We start from the raw sequence: 25,632 nt of genomic DNA, 5'->3' as shown, positions 1-25,632 counted from the left end.
AGCATGTCAACGTCAAGTAAAAACTTTCCTCTGAGCATCAGTAAGATATGTCTGCCTCCAACTTATAGTTAACTTTATAGGCTGCAAACATGAAAACACTAATTACTAGATGGCTTCCAAGGAGTCCCTGGATGGAGCTACCAGGATCTAGCAATCTACATATGGGAACACTAAGAGATCCTTCTCTTCCATGATTTTGGCCACCATGCACAACACCTGGGTGAAGACTCTGGACACTGAGGAAAACCAAATTGACAAACCTTTTTAATGGAAGTGATTCCTATCCACATGATTTGAAAAATATCATCTAAATGTTGATGTGTTACAGTGTATTCATAATATCCAGAGACATCATTCATGTGCCTTGTGGGAAGAAAGGCATAATATCCTGAAGAATAACCATCAAAAGCCAAGTGTATCCAATGTGCTTGATAGAGTTACAGAGATACAGAATGGGCAGAAAGTCCATGCTGCTCTCCCCTGTGACTAAAATGAGTCAGGAGTAAAACATGGACCATCCTCTGAAGCTAGAATAACCTTTACACACCTTTTGAGCAATGAAGTCTGGGTCTGTCCTAGGAATTCCATTTAAGGAGGATGAATCTGCCAGCCTAGCTTTTTGACAGAGGGTTGGTGAGCTCCCAAATGTGATCTAAAGAATGAGTGGCTGGAACTCACTGATCTTCTCTGATATTTCTTACAGATGAGGCAAAATTGAAGAGCACTCCTCCCCCATGAGCAGTCTCAGACAAGAGTCAGAGCTGCAGCAGATCAGCTACAGTAGCCATTGCATTACTTAGTCTGAAAGATAAGGGGCAGCACCATGTGATGCTTATGAGCCTTCCTTGAGTAGTGAGGGGTCTTATACTTCCTGAACTGGTAATGAACTGTGATCATTAAGACCCTTTCCAAAATTTAGATGCTTGTTCTTCCTCTATAGGTCATCATCAGTTCTTGGCATGCTGACTGCACAACACTTTTCCAGGAAATTGGAATCCTAGATGCTATTTCTGAGTTTCTTCTTAAAGAAAAATGCTCTCAGCCATGCAATTCTGCTCAGAAACTCACCTGAGCCTGTGTCCCTAGCCTGAATTTCATTGCTGGCAAAATTACAGTAAAACACATGCTGCCTGTGTAGAAGTTATAAATAGGGTCTCGACAATATCCACCTTCACCTGTATGATAGGGGGTCATTGAGCTTCTATGTAGCCTTCCTTAAATAGAGCAACTGGATATGGGAAAAGTATGATGAACAATTGACAATTATGAACTTCAAAGTGATAGAGAGAAAAGCACTCTTGCTATATCTGATCAAAGCTCTGGGAGTCCTTGTTAGACTTGGCTTATTAGTCTGGCAGTTAGTGTAGAGGATAAAGCTGTTAAGGAGTTACATACAGTGGTTCAGGGTTTGAGACTCTCCATCTTAATTTACCTACTGTGTAACCTTGAGCAAGTCAACTAACCAGACAGTGCTCTGCGAATTAGGGCTAGGCTCCTTGATGATCCCTTGGACTGTATGCCTAGTATGAGCTATGAATCTATGAACCTAAGAGGTTTCATAAAGTTGTAGTCTTTGGGAACTATGCTGGATGAAAGATGTTACTCTGAAATCAGCACTGGAATCTGATACTTTAAGGAAATCTGCTTTCTTTGAAGCCTGAATGCATTGATATCATCCCAAATGACTGTCCTCAGAGGACTGATAGCATTGTGTGGTTCTTTTGGCTTCTTCCTCAGAAACACTGGCAGGTGCTTCTAGTAGAGTGAGGAATAGGGCTCAAGTTAGTTCAAACTAGTTCTTATCTGCCTGCTGACTTTTGCAATAGAGGGGTCATCTGGGAAAGAAGAGGACAGAAAGATGACTTCATTGTTCTTCTTCGTCTCAAAAACAGTGGCCTTGGAATACTCCTTGTCATCCTAAGAGACAAAGTATAAGGAAGTGCTACAGCTCACTAGCCACAGGACTAGGCTCATGTACAGTACTGTGTGAAACTAAGTATGTTGCAAGCTAGTGTTGGGTATCCTAGGACTTTACATCCCAGCCAATGATAATGCACACTGGGGACAGTCTTGCACAAAGACTGGCACAGGTTTCAGACTAAATTCCATAAGGGTGCACTCCAGCACCTGTGAGTTAAGCTCCCACCAAATATTGAACATTTGCTTATTTTCCTGATTCTGAGATAACAACTCCAGTATAAAATATTGAAATGGACTCTCCTCTTCCAGGGCCTGTTGGCCCAATTCTATCTAGTGATACTCTTCCAAGAGTCCTTGTTCCTGAGTACTGCCAATATATATAACTGGCTGACTCAAGAAACCACTCTCTGTCACCAGGTTGCTTGACCAAAGACTCCAGCTGATTATTCATGGGCCAAACTGTGCAAGACCATAGGAAGTAACAACAATGGTAGGAGCCAGTGGTGAATATTCATTAATCAATACATACTCTAACAAAACTGATGCCATTCTGGGGTTTGAGCTTTTACTATCTGCAGGCAAACACACTGCCTGTAGGGAACTTCAAGCCAGCTAGACATAAGACTTGCTTCTAAGAGGGTCAGTCCGTCCTTCACTTGCTCCCCAAGTTCTTATCCTTATGATACTTCTATGATTTAATCCTGAGACAGCAAGAAGGAAACACTTGCTGGTCTTGACACAAAGAGCTGTCAACAGCTGCAGTGTTTTCAAATGTAAAACTGAACAACAGTTTCTATTTTATTTTGTAACGGTGTTGAACATCAGGCAGTTGTCAGTGCCATGCTGTTCCATGAGATAGTACAGGCAATGTTGGTGGAGATGTTTGATGGCAATTTGAGTGTCACATGGACAGGTGTGCTGATATTTAAGCAGGCAATTGCAGGACTTTACTATCAATAGCAAGAATTTATATCCAAACTATGCTAGTAGGAAATCAAATAAACAAATAAAACAAAAGAACTGGCAGGATCTTGGGAGATGTACACTTACGTAGGCAGTATATTATATCATGACATGTATCTGTATTGTTTGAAACATGTTCTCTAACATGGGTGTTTACAGAAAAAGTGGAAAACTTCGGAGTAGAAGATGCACCCAACCAGCAACCCACCAAGGATGGTCTTTAAAGATAAATGAATACAATATCAGCTTTAATTATAATAAGGTATGCCATCAAGCAACTGAACTTTATGCTATCAGCCTTGTATTGACTACCCATAATTTACCTTTCTTTAGGCAATGGCAGACTTAATAAGACTATGTGCTTTTTGTTTGTCAATCAGGTTGCTACCTGATGAACCACCACAGGACCTACCCTAATGTGGCAAACTTGTTATTAAAATGTTTTGGACTACTGTCCTGCTAATGTCCACATTAAAATAAATGTAGATTTCTCAGACGTTAACACTGGTGTGAATCTAGTCTGCCTTTGAAACTGTATTATAGCAGCATCTAAATTCCCCACAGTTACTATATTTAAATGCATTTTCATCATGTTCTGTACCATGGAGTATAAAATGATATACATGTATTTTGTGCATTTTCTGGTACTAGTTTATGAAAATATATTACAGTTGTCTGTTTTCAGTTGTACGTACTTTAAGCCAGCTCTCCAAGTATAGAGGATTCACAGTCTTCCTCTTCCCTAGAAAAGTCTAGGTCAGAATGCTTAACAGAAGTCATTAACAAATAGTTGCACCCTATGTGTAGCAGTACCTGTATAAATTTTGTCCATATTAAGAAACAATAGACCAACCCAGATGAGAAAGCGATCATAGGAATTTGCTAATCCTCTCTACAATTATTTGTGGACTTGTAGACGGTCTAAAACAATATTGCCTGAGATGTGGTGTGGGTCATACTGTGGAATTATGGGGTACTTGAGCTGGCACTGATTGCTACCCAGTCCTATATGAAAGCAGAGATAGCTGTGTCTGTCTGCATTTTTGGCATTAAGTCAAAGTCATTAAGTGTGAACACTGAACTACATCTTGTGTCTTGTCATCACTCTACTTCATGATTGTATGGCTACGGTATTAGACTACACCTGTGGCTAGGGCAATGTTTGGTTTGGTGCCCTAGAGGTGGCATATCTGTTGTTTGAATATTATGTCCTTCTGGCCTGTTCTGACTATAATAGCTGATGTACACTTGAGCCATTCAGTGGACAGTGTAAAGTGGGTAGAATAAGTATCAATACCTCTGGATCTAAGGTCATGAATGGATTCCAGTGGAGGATTAGATTAGGTGTGATTCAAGTAACCACTGTAGCCAACAGTTCCAGGGGGACCTATGGCCAGTGCTGGAGTAGGACACCACTAGTATGGTTGTTTTTTACAGGGATGTCTTAAGTCATTTACTGTTTATTTATTAAGTAAAGCAATATTGCAATTCTTTACTTAATAAATAAGTGTCCCAATGAGCCTTGTGGGACAGGTCAGGTGCACCTGATCAATCCATTAACAGACTTTTTGCTACTTGCTGTCCCAAGATCTAACTGAATTGTGAGAAGGCAAGAAGCAGAAAGCCCACAAATATTAAACAGTAATGGAAAGGTCACAATGCAAAGAAGCATCAGGAGCAGTGCTAGCACAAGGTCCATTTTTGTTTCTTTTTTTAACTCTTGGAAGAAAGTCAATATGGGCAGTTGATGGCTTTGTAGAACAAGTACCTTGCTGTGGGGCTGGTGAGCAATTGTGTGATTGTATAAAAGAGTGCTGGAAGAAATACAATACTGAGTGACTGTTTATTTATTTACTTTTATTTTACTACTGCCAGACATTGAAGAAGTACATAGACATCAAAGTAACTGTAATTGCTGGGTACATACATTATCTATTGATGAAAAGATATGTTATCTTTTGCTCATTATTCTGGTTTTGCAGGATTAATGTAATTTTGAATTTGTTGTTGGGGTTGGTTAGCAACAGTGTATTCACATAAAAATGTTGAAAGGAATACATTACTGGTTGGACATTATTGTATTCTTTATTATTTTGTTACAGCTAGACATCTGAAATATACACAGAGAAAAAGTAACTACTTTCTAAGCATTGGGGCTATCTGTAGATGAAAGTGACTAACTGCTGTCATTTGTTTATTTTTCAAGGTTCGCAGAACTAAAGTTGTTTTTGTGATTTATGTTAGAGTACTGAATATTGCTTGCATGAAATCAGGTTGAACTAAATTTACTGTGATCATTATTTTTATCACAATTAGACCCTGAACCCATGTGCAAAAATTGGAAAATGGGTTGTAGATGGATGGATGGACAGATGATGCATGATGGATGGCCATCTGAAGTGTACACATTTAACAAAGTGGCTATATGCAATTGATGTTTGTGGTGACTGTTTGCTGATGACAGTACCTTGAGCACTTATTGTTTGCTCATTTAAAGAGCTATAGAGCTGGCTTTTCATGGCTAGTGTCCATTTGTGAGAACAGTTGGAATACTTTACTGCACATACCATGTGCAGTAAAGTATTCCAACTGTACTGCACATACTGTGTGTGTGTGTGTGTGTGTGTGTGTGTGTGTGTGTGTGTGTGTGTGTGTGTGTGTATCAAAATCAAACATTTGAAGTGTACTCTGTTAACAAAGTGGGTATAACTGCAGGGTGGGGAGGGAGACTACCGGTGGATGAAAGTAACATCCTCTTGTCATGTTCTCATTTTTTAAAAGTCGGTTATTTATCTTGTTTTGTGAGATTCATGTGCTTTTGTTGAAGCAAGTCAGAATAGTTTATTGTGGCTACTGTGAGTTTATATGAGACAAACTTTAAATGCAAGACTGTAGCCACTATCTTTATTACAGTCTGATGTCTGTGGGGAGCTTAATCAAGAAAAGCTATAAGTCTTGGGTGGCAGTGGAGGGCTGCCTGTGGATGAAAGTAACATACCCTGTTGTCTGTCATATATGCATTTTTAACAGTCATTAGTTTGCCTTTGCAGAACTAGTATGCATTTGTATGAATTAAGCTGGAATACTTTATTGTGACAAGTTTTGTTTATCACAATCAGATATGTGAGGTGTACACTGTCATCAACATGGTTGTTATTAATGGGTACAGATACTCCCATCCATAGCCCTTTTTCACATTTTTGCACATGGGAACATGTTGTCACTTTAACAGTGACAATCATCTAAAGCCAAGGTTTACACCACTGGGTGGCTAGCCCTGCTTCTGTATGGAGTATTATAATAACAGCAGTTCCAGTGGTTTTTTATGGTTAAAATATTCTGAAATTTGTAATTTCATTATTATTGGTTTGTATGTTTCAAATCTTGCTGGAAAAATAACAGTTGACTTTAATGCAAGCATTCAAATAGAGCTTGCTGTATTAAACAATACATATCATTTAAAACAATTTGACACATAAGTATACATTTATAACAGTCAGCAAAGTAAATCCAAAAGAATTTGTGCATTTATGCATGGTCCTAAAGAAAGGCAAGTGTTTTGGTGCCGATGGTATGAAAACCACCCAGGATCCAAGATGTACTTTATCTGCCACTGATGGACAACTATTTATTTGGGGAAACAGACAGTGTTAGCACAGATGTTTAAGGATTTTATGGTCTTGTTCGCAAATTAATGCAATGGTCACAGGCTGTGGGTGGTGACTGAAGGGATATGTTTACAGGTACAAGCAGTGGAAATTATGTTTCTCAAGAGAGTCACTGAGCTTGTCCCCTGTGAGGGAAGAGAAGCATGGTGGACATGGAGATCCTTGGAGTGGAGTTGCTGCTCATTGAGCTTTAGATCTGCCAAATGAACTGGTTCAAGGATCTTATGAAATAGCTTAAGGATCTTCTAAGGATATAAGGATATCCCCAGGAGTGGAATACATTTGACCTGTTCCTGGTATAGCTGCTGGTGATGGTGTGATCAGACATGGGAAACTCTGAAGGAATTGTATATCTTAGTTAGTATAGTTATTTCTGGAAATTATGTCTGATAGCCGCGGTGGTGCAGCGGTAGCATTGTTGCCTCACAGCAAGAGGTTCTCCCATTCGATTCTTGGCTAGAGTGCGGGGAGTGCCTTCTGTGTGGAGTCTGCATGCCCTCCCCGCGGTTGGGTGGATGTTCGAAAGACATGCGTAAATGGGCGTGCCTTCGTTGAAGGTTGAACTTCGAGCTGGCATCACGGCGTTAATCAAAATCTACTGCCAATCATTAGCGGACTGGAGTTCTGCTGTGGCGACCCGTAACTGGGAAAAGCCGAAAGACAACAACATGTCTGATGAAGTAGAATTATTGTTTGGTGAAAGAGATGTCTGGTTTACCATGCTTAGTCTTACACTAACTTCCTCCACTGCAACAAACCCTCCCCTTGTGAAACAGAAAGAAAGTAGGCAAAGTAGATAGTCAGGCTCTTCTTGTGATTTCTTAGGAAAGATTTTCCATGTTGTCTGTAGATCCCTCTGCCATTGAATTAGTTCCTGGCATAGCTCTCATCAAGACATAATACACTACCTGCCTCAATTTGTAATTAATTCAGAAATGAAAGTTGAAATGTTCAACTCATTTTGTTGAACGTTTCACTGACTATTGATGTGATATACTTACTACATTGTTTTAATGATGCGGTATTACAGATAAAAAAGACTGACATATTTATACTTATCTCTCTTTACATTCTTGTCTCTGTTAGATGACATCTATGAGCGAACAATAACTGTTGATGGGGACACTGCAACTGTAATACTAATGGATTTGTGCAACACAAAGGTAAAGTTTTTCAAGTTTATCATTTACTAACCATTCTATTCTATATAGGGTGGGAGGATGGCATAATGGTTAAGGTGTTTACCTTACAAACACAAGGTGCAGGGTTTGATTCTCACATGGGGTAATTAGCTAGGCTTGAAATGGCCCACAAGGGTAGTTAGCCTAGTACTAATCTATGAACCTATGGACATTCAAAACAAAACAAATTGATTTTTTGTATACTACCTCGGACTTACATGCCTGTGAATGCAAACTTAGTTTGGCTGTTTTAGCTACTGCAATGCTGGTATTATAACTCATTATGTTCTAAGTTATGTTTTTTTTTATAGATAAGATATTTTATAAAATGGTGTGTCATGATCTATCTATGGAATGCTGTCATTACCCTATTTTGGCTTTGCATTATACAGTGATTGTATTTATATGCACTGTTACAATACTGAAGCATTGTTAGTAAATTTACCTCTTCTGATAATTCTGTGCAGCTGCCAGTCTGATTAACACACAAATAGACTCAGTTGACTGCAGGCTGCACTTGACACATTCTTGTATGCATGGAATTACACAGTTTCAGACCTACTACTTCTAGCTGCTCAGCTCTGTGACATATTGGGATAGAGCCATGAGCTGGAGGAGCCATCCGTATAAGGGTGGGATTGTGCAGTCTGTGGTGGGTTACCCATCCCAGAGGAAGGAATTGGGGTAGAGCATATACCCGAGCACACTTCCTGATGTAGACCAGGGTCATGCAAGCAATTCTAGTTAGGTTTTAACATATTATTTTAAAATGCTAACTAATGATGTTTTGCCCTTTCTGGTCTCCCTATCACATTTATTCTGCATTTATATTCTTTCAATAATTGCATTTTCAGCAAATTCTACCACTCAATATTTATGTTTATTTATCAAACCAATTTTTATCCTGCCAAAAGCTATCTAGATACTGCTTAGTTTCTTTCATTAGACAGTCACTTTTCTGAAAACATAAAATCAGTTCTAGTTGTTGTCTCCTTTCCTAAATGTATGACCTTTCTGCCCCTATAAAGTTACTTTGTAAGTTAGGAATCACACTTTACACTCTTTAATATACATATATTCTTTGTCTGCCTCCCCTTTCTTCTCTAAAAGTCTAATCAACCTCAAATTGAAAACTGATAAAACCACGAGCACCAAGCAGTAATAAAAAGAAAAAGAAGAAGTCTTCAGAGTCGAGTGCCGCAAAAAGGCTTATACCTGTGTGTGGCGTCATCAAATGATTAATGACATCATCACCTAACTGACTATTCAACCCCTCCCTATCACAAGCAAATGTCAACTTTTAAAACCTTTTAAAACATTGATCCAGGGCATTGGAATTTATGAATTCCAGAAAATGTTGAGCACAAGAGTTGGTACATGAGTAGTTTTCTCAGTTAATGGTGGGGTAGTTGAAATCGTCCATTATTAGGGTGTTAGGTTATGCCCTAATATTTTTCAGTGTACAAGAAATGAGGAGTGGGAATCCTGGGGCATGGTGGGAGATCTGTAGCAAGCTACAATTTGAATTGCGGTCTTGCCCAGAGTTATTTGCACTTGGATAATCTCGGATGCATTATGCTGAGCAACTAGCCTGGAGGTGTGGATATCCTTAATGAATATGGACACACCTCTGCCTTTAGTGTTTCGGTCCAGGTTAGGTGGCCGAAAGGTGTGGTATGAATTATAGCCTGGTAATGCATGGGGTACTCTCTGGAGCCTTGAACCAGGTCTCTGTCACTGCACAGATGTCAATGTTCTCCATTTTAAGGAGTGCCTCGAGTGAGTGCATTTTGAGGCTTAGACTTCTAGCATTGAGTAGCAATACCCTCAGATTTTGCTCGCTTGTACTTGTTACAGTGGTGAATTTGTCATTTGAACCTTGCCTAAAAAAGGCACTATAGGGGTGGCTAGAGCCTTAGCCAGTATCCAGAATCCCAGGGGCAACAGGTGCAGGCCATCTCTGGCAAAGCATCGTGGTTTGTCGAGCATGTCATCCCAGGCAGACAGATACTGGATCCCCTTAGAATGACACCAGATGCTTAGCCAATTGTTGAAGTCAATCATTTTGTCCTTGTACTGTGGTATCATCCTGGGTGATGGCAGGATGCTACTCAGGGCTAGGGTCATACCTGGCTGGGCTACAAGATTGGACAGCTCCTCCATGTCCCTTTTCATGTAGTCCAGGGAGGTACATCTCAGGTCATTCACACCAACATTAACAATGACAGAGTCATATTTTTATTATTTTATTTATTTGTAGTTGGTTAACCAGGATAGTCCATTGGGCCAAAAGAACCCATTTTCAATGGAGTCTTGTGGAGAAAAGCTCCAACACAAAGATTACACAAAGATTACAGCAATTTACAATTTAACTATTTCTGGTTTTAAGACAAAACAAAAATTACTGAGGTTACAAAAAATTTTATTTATTTATTTATTTTTTATTTGTACTTGTTGTGGAGTGACCTGAGTGCATGCGTTATGTGATGGATCCTGGCACCCGACAGGCCGCTGACAGTAACTTTCTCCTTGTTTAGCCTGGTGAGTGGAACATCAGTGTGCCTGACTATAGAGTCACCTATGACTAGAGTGTTGGGTACGTTGTTATGCCTTATGGGCTGTGGTTGAGTGACACACTGAGTTTGTGGGCTATCATAGGATGTCATTAATCATTTGAGGCTGCCACCCACAGGTATATAAATTCAGTCTGTTACAATTTATATTGTTCTGAAGAAGTCCTATTACCTGTGGACAAAAGTGCACAACATGTGTTATTGTAAATAAAGCCTTTTTGCGGCACTTGACTCTGAAGACTTCTTCTTTTCCTCAAAATGAAAACTGCATAATGTAAAATGAAGTGTGTCATCAAGTTTTTACTTTCTTCTAGAGTTGCCTCCATAACAAATATTTTGTTGAGGTATGCATGTTTATTAATATCTATACTCTTCCTTATATCAGCCTGGATCAAAAACATACCACAGCAAAATATGAACTGCAAGCCTGCTAAAAAGCACAGCTATCACAGAGCAAAAGTCTGAACCTACAGACTAAAAGCCAGGGTTCCCACAATATGTTTCCATTGATTACTGGTTGAATATAGAGACTTGCCTCATACCCTGCAATACATAAAAGACTATTTGACTTTCTCAGCCATTCTGTTATCTTCATCTATGTGCCATGGATATCAGACTAGTGCAAAAAGAATCACAAATTTTCTTTCTTCTTTCTTACTTTAATTCCTTTCCTTCTATGCTCTTCTTTCCTCATATTTCCAGATTTCTGAATTTTACTGCATTCTCCTTCACTAACGGTTAATACAGAAACTATATATTCTGAAAGCACTTCCTGTCAGTATTAACCCTTTCACTCCTTGAGCAGTGTCCGCCTGAAGAGTTTATCCAGCAGCAGCAAACTGAGAAGCATAGTGTCTATACCTGATACACTTACCTCCCTTGTTTGTGAAACCACACTATTATTAGCTGGACAGTCCACTCAAAAGTATTCTTTACTGCAGTAACTTGTATACATTCTAGGACCATCAATAGTATTATGTCCTACCTTACCAAAATCTGCACACATCAAATAAGGGCAGTTCCATTTAAAGTATCTCAGAATCCAATAAATAAATAAATAAATAACTCATCCAGACTGGCCAGGATACTGAGCAATAAATTGACAATACCTACTAAGACTGATTATCAGAGTACATCAACAGCCATCTTTTACATTTAAATTTATCAAGCAATCAAATCGTCAGATGTAAATATCTCCAATATGTCCACAGTCTAGTTCAAAGTTTGCAAAATTGTACAGTATTTTGCTAAAGCCACTCTTACATCTTACTTCTTCTTCAAAAAAAGGTACCTTGCCTACATGTGAACTGTCTTATTTCAGGTGCAGATTATACCGTATAAAATTTTTCTGTCCTGCTACTGATTTTTTTTTTTTATCAAGGCAATTAAGAAAACTTCTTCAGATTCTAAGTTAACATACTAGATGGCTTCCCAAACAAAATGAGGCAATGGTCGTATGTGTATCAATCATGTCTCTAAAAGGTACAATATTATCTGCCAAAACATGGAGTTGTCCATAGAAGTCTGCACCTTTAGCCATCAAAAATGGTGCAGAAGGTGCCTTTCCTTCAAGGCTGTTTACCCACCTCCAGTCTCTTCTCCAAATTTAAATCAGACTACCACCATACAGTATCTGCAAAAGAAAGTGGACACTTACCAGCATCTGATATCACTTCTGTTAAACCACAGTTCCTGGATAACTCAGCTTTCCTAGACCCAGTCCCTCATACATTGTGCCACCTCCCATCAGCAATGAATGTGTCCTCATTGTTGACAACTGTAAGGTTGCACTTAAAATTGCTGAAAATCATTTTGTCTCCTCCAACTCAACATAATTTTGAATTTTATTTATAGTGCCAGACCACACATTTTCATCATGTTTAATGTCAAGAGTTGCAGCTTCTTAGTCCAATTCAAATATCAGCTGAGTGCTTAAGCATCCTTCAGCTAAATCACACAATAGTGCTCGCACTTTCTAATGTTGAATGCTTGTGCTGTGAACATCTGTCTTCCTCCTGTCTCTCACAGGAGGTATAAAAGCCTTGGTCCACTAAGTAAAGGTCCTGCAACAGATCCACAATATGCCAGAACTATTATATCCATGAGTTGCCTGGGTACACCCAGGGATCTCATTAGGTGAGCTAGAAAATGTGACTGAGGATGGAAAAATCAGGTCTTTATTCTTCCTGATACCACCATGGTCATCACCAGGAGAACAGTTTAGAAAAAGGCTGGATGGCTGAATATTTAATGCACAGTACAGTTTAGCTGAGCAAGTACTGATTTTCCTTAATTAAGTTAGCAGAAAAGCATTCTTCTGGTGCGTGGTTCTTTATCCATAGTAGACCCAATGTGATTTGAGTCATTTAGTCATTTAGACCTTCTGTTATACAGCATAATGATGATATAGCTGGGTTACCAGCTAGTCTGTATCTGCCTTTTACTACTGACATGATGCCCGTTTGCCATCAGTGGGATGATTTGCATTGTAGACAGAAGTAATACTGCCAGAATGCATTTTCCAGTAGTGACGTTTCACATATCATCTCCAATGGGACATCACTAATAAATCTGGTATATGAAATCTTTTACTTTAATGTTATTATGTTGTATAGACACATTATATGGTGCTTGTTTTCAGAGCTTGGTAAGATTTTTAACTATGTATAAATATTTCCAGAAATGTGAACATGTTTATTTAGTACATTTAAATCACTCTTTAAAGATTCTTGCACTGAGATATATTGCTCTCTAATGCCACTAAGCTGCTGCTGCTCTGGTACCACTTTCTAATAATTCTTCTTCTTCTTCTTCTTCTCTCAGTATCAGTATAATGAAGACTGGATTCAGGATCATTGCATGCAAATTGGTGATGCCTACCTCATTGTGTACTCTATTACTGATCGGGTGAGCTTTGAAAAAGCTTCTGAGCTCCGAATACAACTGCGGAGGGCACGCCAGGCTGATGATATCCCCATTATATTAGTAGGCAATAAATGTGATCTTGTGAGATGTCGGGATGTTTCAGTAGCAGGTACGTATGTAACATGCTGCTTTTGGAATGTGATCATAGAAATGTACTTTTATAATTAATTTTATATGGTAAATGTTAAGTGTTATGTTCTGAATATATTCATATCTGTATACATATCTCTCTCTCTCTCTCTATATATATATATATATATATATATATATATATATATATATATATATATATATATATATATATATATATATATATGATTATCATTCACTACATCATCAGTCCACTAATAGTTGACTAGTTGACGATCATTAAACTGAAAAAAAAACTGTTTTATGCCGATAAAGCTTCCCTAACCATGCCACACCCCCAGCTAATTGTATATACCAACTACTATATTGCAAAAGACTATGGAAAGGTAAAATCCAACTACCCACTGTATAAAAATCCTGCAAAGCAAATGTTGGCACCCTGTGATAAAGTGGCATTTCATTTAAAAAGTTTTGTTTAGAAACATTTGATATAATAAATGTACAACGAAACACACTGAACCCATATGTACAGGTAGATAGAGAGATATCTATCTATATACACATACACATATATGTATATATACAAACACACAGGATTAAAAATGACTTCTGCTTCAAATGAGATTACCCATAAGTGAGAAAGTATAATTTTATTTTTAAGCCAAATTATGAATATGTGTCATATCATTATTTATGTTAATAGCATGACCAAGACAGAGTATATATGGTACTTCCTGGTATCAAACAAAAGCTTATGTAATATCGCATAGAGTATCACCTACTGTGAACCTACAATCAGTTTGTAGGTATTTACACTGTTTTAGCAACAAAATATGTAAATACACATAAATACTATATTTCTATAAATATTTCAGGCATTTTTTCACAGGGGTACATTGTTGAACATCATTTCACATACCCATTCATCACAGAAGTCAGAAATGTTTTGTCAGACAAATGGGGTACTCAGTACCAGAGAAAACCTGAGTTTTTGCTCTGGATATACTATGAGGTATGCCATATATTATTACATATATTCATAATTTGAACCAGAAAGTGGTTATATAATGCTGTGGGGTTTCAAATGAAAGCATACACAATGCTGAAAAAACGTACTGATTGCTGGTGTCCATCCAGCACCCATTTATAGATATTTATATATATTTGCTCATTAAATATGCAAATATGCATGTATTTGCTCACTAAATATTCAAACATGCATGTCATTCATAATTATGCAAATAACTCAAAAGTGAAGTGACACTTGCAAAATTGCTTTGCGGAAAAATGCACAGCATATATACACTAACAAACATCAGACTAATAGTTGGAGTCTATCTGCTATGGTTACACTGATATTAATGCTTCTTTACATTTACATACAACTAGCATCCCGCTGACTATTCAGAGATGCACCAACATATAACTTTAGAAATCCTAATCACTTAGGTTCTCTCCTCCAAACTCTACAGACTAGGCTATACTGCACAGACCGTGCTTTCTCAGTCCTTGGTCCCAAACTGTACGAATCTCTGCCTTCTTTTCTTAAAGATCATTCCTCTTACCCCATTTTCTGCTCAGAAATAAAAGCATGTTATAAAACTCTAGGAAAATGCAATTGCTATATTTCTGGCCAGATACCATAAGCCCGTCCTGCCCTTCTTCCCTCTGCATACATTGCTCGGATTCTGTTTTTCATTGCGATTCCTTTAATGCAGCAAGTCTGATATCCACTCTGAATATAATGCATGTATATATTGTGCTTGTCAGTCACCCTGTATATAATGTCATGTATCTATAACGCTTTGTCATATATAATGTCATGTATCTATAACGCTTTGTCATATATAATGTCATGTATCTATAATGCTTTGTCATATATAATGTCATGTATCTGTTGCGCTTTGTCAGTCACCCTGTATATAATGTTATGTATCTATTGTGCTTTGTCAGTCACTCTGTATATAACATCATGTATCTATTGCCTTTATACCTTCAAACCAACTCTCAGAGTCACACTGTATATCTGTATATATTGCATTTTGTCATTCACTCTCTATAGAATAATTTGTCTGTTGGTTTTACACAGGGCTGTGAGTGAAATAGGTCAAATAGGATCAATGTTTTATCCCAGTTAACAAATTCAAAATAAATGCATAATTAATTTGCATATTATTTCATTATTTTTTCAACATAAATTATCATTAGGCCCTGCTAACATATTAATATAACTTTTGTGAAGAGGAGAGTGCAATGAATAACTTTTGTACATTAACCTTTTATAACTTTTATAGTTTGTGAGATATATATACATTTGTTTACAGGTAGGCTGGAAAACTGCATTCTCAGAATTTTAGCTCAGGTGAAGGCTGTCCATGTAGGATCTCTACACGTGTTAGGAGGTGTGGCAATACATACAGGCTAGGTGTAAGTAGGTTTCTAAATAGGATGAGGCAGGAGATGAGTTTGAATGCTTCCACTCCTGAAAGAAAAAGTCGTTTTGCTTTTCAGTAGGCGTGCTAGGGATCTTCTTGCAGTTATCAAACTTATTCTTATAGCAGAAAAGATTTTTGTTTCATCTCTAACAATAAGACCCTCAATGTCAGCATAGGATGCCTTAAATGAGTGTTTCAGTTTTTCCACTGTTTCTATTTAATCTATGCAAATTAGTCTGTTCCATAAATATTATGTACCATTGAATGATTTATTTATATTTTATACAATGGCTGGCAATTAATATTAAAAAACAAGCACGCGGATTGGCCAGCCCAACCAGCGTGCCTGTTGTAAACTGGAGGCTATACCAATGGGAAAAGGTCTGGTCACCCAGACTTTTTCCTGTTAGCATTTTTCATAAGTTTTTTACTTTTCTTTTTTTTTTTTAATAAAAAAAGAAACCATGAGACTTAAAGCAAATGAGGGAGATGGCACAGACAAAAATAAAAGGATAATCAGGTAAGTTCTGCAAAATTAAAGAAACGTACCTGATTATTCTTTTATTTTGTCTATCTCAGCTCTCCTGAAAGTAAAATGTCTCCCAATTTCTTGTTTTTTACTTTTTTTTTATTTTGAATTAAAAAAAATAGCAATGGAGATCTTCCTTTCTCTTTTGCTTCCTCTGCACAGCTCTGATGTACCGTGTAAGCGTGGGAGGACAAGTCCCATATGCATGCACAGTACATCAGAAAAAGCCCCAGGATAGTGAAAAACCATGGAAGGGCAGCATAGACATTATTTAAGAAAAGTAAGTGTTTTGTTTTCTTAAATAATGTCATTGTATAATGGCAATACCCCACATCTGGGTGTGGGCAATGCTGGATTTACTCACGGTTGTCTTTGTTTGGTCACTCAGGCTTTGCCCTCGTGACTAAACCACACCAACCGTGGGTAAATCTAGCATTATAAGCAAACAAGAACAATGCAGGACAACCTCAAGGTTTGTAACGAAAACCACAGCAGAACCAACGTTTTCTTTGATAATCCAATTTTATTCAGATAGAGCCAGTAAAAAACAAAAGATTCAATGAAGCCAATAAAAAACAAGATTTACAGTTCTGTTCTTAACTCAAAATGTAAACCACAAAAGAATAATTCCAATAGATCGGCTTTCTCAAGATAATTTTACTATGCAATCTATATGCTTATATACCCCTTGGTTGCTTAATTAATTGTGTAATTATCTCATTAGGACTTTTTCAAGCGTTTCTATACTTAAAGCTGTATTCCCTTCATAGGATAAGAAGTGTTAAAAATATTAAACAATCTTTAAAAGATGTCCTTTTTGTAACGTGTTTTATGTTCTTTAGCTTCCACCACTTATTGTGGAGTGCTTTGTTTGACCGGACTGCTTATGTTTATGCATGTGGTGTTTTTCAAACAAGCTGCAAATGAATTTCTTTTCTTCCTTTGTATTATGCTCATTGCCCTTGGGTAGAAAGCTATACTTATAAGGATTAGTCATAAAAATGATGGTTGTCATCTCTTAACATTTGATTTTACTGATTCGGTCACTGATATATTGGCATTTTATGGATATGTACTGCAGTTTTGTGCTATTTATTAAAATTATTACATTAATGCTGTTATTGTTGTTGATTTTTGTATTTTCTACATTAAAAGAATTTATATGTATTTTTATTTAGGATGTTAATTTGTACATCAAAAATTACTTTACTGTAATTATTATAAATAACTACAATCATTGAATAAATACATAACTTATTACCTTTAATAAATAAATAATTAATTATACAATATATTCTTACATATATATAAAAAATCAAAAATTTTTTTAAAAATCATAAAACCATTTTGAAACCTGTTCACCCTAGTATCTATGCTTAAGTTTCTAATTCATTGTTGCTTTGTTATAATTTTGCCCTTCTTTGTTTTAATACACTGCTTATACTAACATGCTCATTTAACCCTGGTGTTTTTGCAGCATTTAATTTAATTTGCCATACTAATTCCCTGTATTCCAGGGATGTTTCCCAGTCTCCCCCTCTGATATCATTTTTTACCTGTTCAAGCACTAAAAATTTTAAATTCATTTCTTTGCATGCTAAAGAATGTTTAAAGAATGCATTCGTTTCTTTTTTTGTTTTATTTGGAATGTTCATATACTCTTCAAAAGATAAACAATGCTGACATATTCCTAAGTATATTATGCCCTTCGAGTTACAATTGTAATGTCCTAGGGCATATAAACCCATACTTCTTGATTTTAAATATAATCCTATATCATCAAGCATAAAAGCACATTGCTTGCAGGCTCCACATTTATAGGTGCCCCTCATTAGTTTTGTGTTGTTTGGGTTGTTACTTGTTTCTTTTTCAAAGAGATTTTTAAGGTTATTATTTCTCTTCCTTATAAACTTTGGTAATTTTGGAATCATTTTGTTAATTTCTAAATTATTTGACATCACCGGCCAATATTTTGTAATAATGGCTTCTATTTCATTACTATCACTATTGAAGGTATATACAAATGCTTGCTTTTTATATTCTTCGTTATTTTCAATCTCATTTGTATTGTTAATTAGTTCATTACCTAAAAGTGGGGCATATTTTTCATTTCTTTTCATTGAAATTTCATTAATTAAATCATTAATCAAACTTAAAGGATACTTTTTCTCTAGAAAAAGAGTCTTTAAATATTCTATCTCAGCTTGAAATAAGTTGTCTGTATTACAAATTCTTGATGCTCTAATTAGTTGGCCTTTAAGGATACTCTTTTTTTGGAAAAAGGTGGCTACTGTCAAAATGTAAAACATGTTTGAATAAGTACTCTTTCTATAGATACTAGATTCAAAGTTATTGGTTTCGTTGTTTTTCATTAAATTGATGTCCAAGTAATGTAATTGATTAGAGTTAATTTCATAAGTAAATTTTAAGAAATTAGTAGATCCATTGATGTAATCTATAAAACTAATAAAATCATGGTAAGTACCTTTCCATAAAATGCATATATCGTCCAGAAATCTTTTGTAGTGGACAATATATTTGGCCCAATTTGATACAAAGATGTGTTCCAGTTCCCAATGATGTAGGACAAGATTTGCATATGAAAGTTCTCCATTAAAAATTATAAAATTGTTATTTAAAATAATTCCCATAAATTCTACTATTAACTTAATGATGTCACCACTAAAAGTTGTAACTAACATCTCGTTGAACCAATCAAGTCCTATTTCGTGCGGGATGCTTGGGAATAAATCAATAATATCAATGGTAATCATAAACCGTGTTTCTGCAAAAAATTCTTTTTTTATTCCTTTTAAAAATTCCCATGAATCTTTGCAAATACATTCTAATGATGTTATACATTTTTTGGTCATATTGTCAAATGTAAATCTAGCATTACCCACACCCAGACGTGGGTTATTGCTTAATCATTAAATATGAATGGGATAATCTAGAGGCTTTTTTAGTCATGACTAAGAAACATGACATGACAAGTGGAAAATTTTACATTTGAATTATTCTTGACTTCATATACATCAGTGATGCATAATAATACAATGATAGTATTCTGTAACAATGCTTACATCTGTTAATCTATTTTTATTATTTTTATTTTGTATACAACAAAGTTACATACTACAATGACATAGGAAATTATAATATATTTATGTGTGATTATTTTGGATTATCTGATTGTGACAATCATGAAAAAGGAATACCACAATCATATGCATAGTCAGTAAGGAGTAAAATCTGACATACAGTTTGGGATTAAGTTTGCAACTTTTTCTCAAACAGTGTTGCAGTTATCAAACATAATAATAGGGTTGCTATCTTTAAAAGAGGGAAAAACTGACAAAAGCCCCATCCTTTATACCACCCACAGTCCTACCCAATGCACATGTTAAAACAAACTTGTAATATTGTTTTGGAAACTGATGTGTTTATTGAAACTTTACCTAGACAAGTATGGAGGTCTTAAATGATACTGAGGGAATGAGGACAGAAGACTGGATAACTGTACATTGTTTCCTGCAATGTCTGCTTTGCAATATTCCTGAATCCAGGTTTCATTTATATCTGCAATATTATTTATACTGAAGATAAGCAAACACCTTGCTAATTTTACCACAAAGAATGAAAAGTTTAACTGTAGGACAAATCAATTGTTTCACTTAAAGTAAAAGGTCTGGGATTTGTTTTACTCTTCTAAGATGAATAACGAAGAGAATTCTTCTGATTAGTCCGATATTTTGCTAATGATCACATTTTACATCATTCAGGGTGACAGTTACAAAAAATAAAAGGCTATTATGACAAAATAAAGTAAATGCAAATAGGAAATTGAAGTGTAACAGTACATATTTTGGGAAATAAACTTCAGGAGTATACGAGTGCTCAGAATGACTCAGAATGCTTAACAAGTATGTACCATAATTCAGTTCCTGACAGAATATCTGATTTCCAGATTTCCTGATGATAAACTTGATTTATTGATTTATTTTCATTGATTGCTTGTCCTTCACTATTACTCTTTACATATTTTCATTTATTTACCAGGATAGTCCTATAGAGCTCAGAAGGGGCCTTTTGATCAGAGACCTAGGAAGGAAATCTCTGGGGGGGGGGGGATAACACAATAATTAGTATACAGTAGAGCAGAGTAACATGCCTAGTTTAAAAGTATTTGTTTCCCCCCCCCATTCATTTTTTCCTTATGTCATAAAGCAATGTGGGTTATCTGTTTGAAGAAGAACCTTAATCATCAGTGAGTACGTAGTGAAGGACAAATGTTGGCTCTAGCCATCCACCTATTGTATATGTGGCTGAGAACATTTCTTTTCCTGGTTATGCTATTTGTTTTTCTTTGCTTGGCTCAAGGATATCCAAAATAGAATGGATTTTGTAGGTTTGCATATACAAACGTTCCCTTCTTATATATGCTCTCCTTCTCAGACAATGTATGTACCTCAGGATGCTTCTGTTTATAACTAAGACTAGCCTTTAGCCCCCACTGAAGGTGCTCTTGAAGTAGAAGGACATTTGCCAATCCTTCACCACTTTTTCTTATGGCTGATATTCTAGTTCCTAATCTGCTAATTGAAACAGGATTGCTATTACTGTAGTCAGGGTGAAAACTTTTGCATCAGATAGTCGCCATTTATTACATTTTTTTTTTTTTTTAATTATTTTTTACAAAACATTTAACCCTGCAATATATATCACTGATGATGAAGGGATATTATATTTTCCTTTGTGTCACACTGCCTAAATGCCTTTCTCTTCTTTTAGAATTATTTCAGTTAAGTGCATTTTATTCAAATGTGATATTGTGTTTGGCCAATAATGTAGTTATAACATGGTTCCCCATGGACAACCTGCTTTTGACTGAGCTACAAGAATAAGACCTTGATTTAGGCATAAGATACCTAGAAGTTATTAATGGAATTGCTTAAAATCTGTTTGCTTTTAAAATATTTTATTGTTGTTAGAATAATTTAATGTTGTGTTATGGGTATAGATTTGGCAGGTAGTCATATTTATTGTTTAATAAATATTGCATTTTATGGCTGTAATGGATTAATATTTTTTAAATATAAGCAATGTTTATGTATTTGAAAAAGCGGTTTGTGTGCAAAAAGTATTTTATCACTTTAATATCACATTTTAAAGCTGTTTTCCATATTGCCTATAATTCACTTTTACTATGATAATGGCTGAACACATTCTGAAGTTTATTCTGTTACATTATTTTTATTTTTATTTTTCTCAGAGGGTAGAGCATGTGCTGTTGTGTTTGACTGTAAGTTCATTGAAACATCAGCTGCTGTCCAGCACAATGTCCAAGAATTATTTGAAGGGATCGTGCGTCAACTTCGTTTAAGGAGAGACAGCAAAGAAATGAATGCAAAGCGGATGAGCTATCACAAAAGGAAGGAAAGCTTGCCTAAGAAGGCTAGGAGATTTCTGGATAAAGTAGTTGCCAAAAACAACAAGAATGTGGCATTCAAACTGAAGTCAAAATCTTGTCATGACCTCTCGGTGCTTTAGAAAATGGGACAATTTTACATATACATGTTAATCTGAATTCTTTAGGGATGGGTCGCTCAATCTATATTAGATTGCACTGAGGTATATAACTAATATAAATTCATTACACCAGTATGGTGCATTCAAGTTGAAATGGTAGCATATAAAGAGCTGCCATTCATCACACAATGTGGTTGATAGTAAGTACACTGGAAAAACTACTACTCATTTTATTTAAAAATCATTAATGGTATCTCTCAAACACTCAACTTTTCCAGTATGATACTTAGACTTCAGGGATATTTTATTTGTTTGTTTGTTTTTACCTGCTTAGTTTTTATATCATAAATGTAAACAATCAGACTATTATTATAAGTACATAGTGCAAACCATTCACATGTGTGCATGTGTGGGTGTGCACATGTAAGGAAAGTAGTGGAGAGGCAGGCATATTGTAGGGAAGAAATGAATGCAAAGAACACAGGAAATGTGGGCACATTAGCTAATGCTTACTGCCATCACGGAGGCATGCTAGAATTTGAAATATGCCCAAAACATTTTGAAGACTATATGCTCTCAACTATAATTAATGTGCAGTAACCACCTTTGCTCATGCATCTACTAGTGTACTTAGCAACAGTGACTGTCTAATAATATTACATCATAAACCATGAAGTATGTTCATATGTAATACAGACCTTCACCAGAAAAAGTTAACTAAATGAAGGTGCAGTTAAGGTCACTGAATGAGTAGTGCATTCCTTATGAAAATATTTGGATTTCGAAAATAAGCAGATGTTGTATATTATTATTGAGCTTCTTATATTACTTGCCTTTTAATTTTTAATCTTTTTACAGAATTAACTTTTAACTGTAACATAAACGGATCTATTTTATTACTCATTTCTATTTAGAAATGCACATTTTTTAAAAATTGTGCATTTCATTTTTTCTTAAACACAAGCATTGAATTTTGTTTTATTACCTTTCTTGTTAAATGTAAACAATTTTAAATAAAATAATTTATATTTTAGATGGTTGAAAACTTTTTTTCAGTGTGTGTGTGTGTGTGTGTGTGTGTGTGTGTGTGTGTGAATGCATAAGGTGTGAGATATAGATGTGTGTGTGTGTGTGTGTGTGTGTGTGTGTGTGTGTGTGTGTGTGTGTGTGTGTGTGTGTGTGTGTATATATCTATATATATATATATATATATATATACATACTGTTTATATATATGTGTATATATATATATATATATATATATATATATATATATATATACTGCTAATGCATCTTAATGTATCTATATCTGTATTTTATGTATATGTATTCATAGACAGATATAGATATATGGATATGTAAAAGCTGTTTATACAGTGATCATTATATATCGTTCTATTCGTTTCATTGGCACAGCAATACATTCATTACTTCATTCCCTTTGATACCTACTTTAACATTTTCACACAAAGAACAAAAGCAAGAAGAATCATCCATTCCTTATTTGATAACTGCTTCAATCTTTTCAAGGTCATGGAGTTTCCATAGCCCATACCAAGAAGCAAAGAGCAAAAAACAGAAAACCAGTCCTGGATTGTTGCCTGACTATTTCAGGATATGTCACACAGACACGCACGCACTCACATGTATATATGCACACACACACACACACACACACACACACACACACACACACACACACACACACACACACACACACACACACACACACACACCTCTATGAATTTATTGGATCAATCGTTTATGCCTTCTGGATGTGCAAAAAAACAGGTGACATTTCATGCTGAACATTATTTAATTGTGTGCAGTTGTAGAGCATTAGGAAAGTTGTGCAGCTACCTTGATGATGTTTTTCTTTAAAACATCAAGTATGAGTTCAGCTCCCCAAGGCTAGCAGGTTTCTACCCCAGGAAGAGCATTGTATGTCATTGTCAGCACTGCTAAATCTCATTGTCCATTGTAAATACGGCCTTAGACATGGGAAATGAACGCAAGACATATTTGTTATACAATGACATAGTATCTGCTGAGAATGTGAATGCGATCAATTGACAACACTAAACCTGACTATTATTATTATATTTCTTCTCCAGACTGGGAAAGTTACAGCTAAATAATGACCTCCTTACTGAACATGTAAAAACTGGGATGATTTGTTAGTCTGAAAATTCAAGAGTTTGAATCATGTCATGATATTTTCTTCTTTTTTTTTTTGCTGGCCATTCAATACTTGCTAAATACATAGCTTTGAACCTGTACCAGACCAGCCAGGTGCCTGAATGTTTATGGCGTCCAGCATTGATATAGACTGTGAGTGTCCATGACTCATTTTCTTGCAAGCAAGAGACAATAAAAACAGAGAAAAATCCAGTGAGAGACAAGCATGCCCACATATACCTTTACAAAGTTATATATGTGCAGAGAAAACAGACAAGCAAAACTGACCAAACAGCTTGCTGGTTTCCAATGTATAAAATGTGTTCAATGTATGGGAAAACATAGTGAAAGGCACCTAGAGCTCACATTCAGTAATAGATATCTTGTCCTTTGCATTCTTCAAAATCTCAAAGGCTGCCATTATTTTTATTAAGTTTGCAAACTCATAGTTAAGTGCTTAGGAATTAATTTACAGACCACGGCAAACCAAACAAATAAACAATATTCAAAGGTTCCCTGCAGCCTCAAAGATGGCAACACAAACTAGACTGGTAAAGAATTTGAGGCTGCCATTAAAATCCATGTTTACCTTGAATGTAGCAAGAATGCTACTATGATTGAATGAGGTGGAAGTTTATTTCAGAGATGGAGGTACGCTGAGATATGAATTCATCACACCAAAGTGTCTTATTTATCTGATGATGAAGGATTATGTCTTTTAACCAGGTATTTTGGTAGCCAATTGTTCATAGGTTTATAGGTCAATACTAGGCTGTTGAGCCACAGGACCATTAGTAGCCTGGCCACAATACCCTAAAACATAGATACCCATTGACATAACTAATTTCTCCCTAGCTTCGACCCATTTCAATGAGGGCTTGAGGGACTAGACCCAGGGGGAATTTATGATTGCCCATCCTTTCATCCAGGTTATGCTTAAAGATGGAGCCACTTTGTTTTACATTCAAAGGAAGTCTGTTCCATAATAGAGGAATTATCTGGAATATATCTATCTTGCCTGCAGGCCCTATTTATGCTTCAGAGTAGGTTAAGATCTCTTCAGCAGATATTGAAGGTTTTATTAGCTTTATAGATGTGCAGGAGGTCACATAGGACTGAATCCTTTGAGGTTCAGCAAGCTAGTGAGGGGGTATCTCTCAAGAGAGCACTCCATCAGTGCAGAGCTTCAATGTCGATCATACATTTAGGCACACTGCTCTAGAAGAAGGCACTAAAGGTGGTGGTGATGTTGTCATATTTATAAAAAAAACCTTCACCTCAACACTAGTTATACAAGATAATGATCTGGATGTCCAACTTGCCATTAACAAGACGCCTAATCATGTCATGACTAACTATAGGGCACCCTCTATATCACCTGGGGTATGATCCTCGATTTAGTTATGAGAAGTCCTGGGTTCATATTCTGGACAAGCCCTCGCCCCCCCCATCACTTCCTGCCACACCTAAAGAAATACCCACAACCATTCCCCTTCTCATCATTATGAGGGACTAGGTCCTTACTGTGCTCACTAAAGCCAAAAACACAGGCTGCATGGCTTTGAACATTTCAGGATGCTTTTTAAATAGCTTAAAATAAAAGATATCAGGGCCACTAGAAAACCTCTTTAACCACAGCCT

General features: G+C 36.2%; 1 protein-coding gene across 1 annotated transcript in view; it reads left to right on the top strand.

Annotated features, from left to right (window-relative positions):
- Positions 1-22,301, top strand: part of GEM (GTP binding protein overexpressed in skeletal muscle) — a 50,672-nt gene extending 28,371 nt beyond the window's left edge. The window contains exons 3-5 of the mRNA XM_044067986.1: positions 7,638-7,714; positions 13,129-13,339; positions 21,557-22,301. Of these exons, the coding sequence (XP_043923921.1) occupies positions 7,638-7,714; positions 13,129-13,339; positions 21,557-21,834 (566 nt within the window). The 3' untranslated portion in view covers positions 21,835-22,301. The remainder of the gene's footprint in view (positions 1-7,637; positions 7,715-13,128; positions 13,340-21,556) is intronic.
- The last annotated feature ends 3,331 nt before the right edge of the window (positions 22,302-25,632 follow it).

Source organism: Protopterus annectens, chromosome 3.part1, assembly GCF_019279795.1.
Source record: "Protopterus annectens isolate FY-2018-M chromosome 3.part1, PAN1.0, whole genome shotgun sequence".
NCBI lineage: Eukaryota > Metazoa > Chordata > Ceratodontiformes > Protopteridae > Protopterus > Protopterus annectens.
This window is presented reverse-complemented; position numbering and strand designations above follow the sequence as displayed.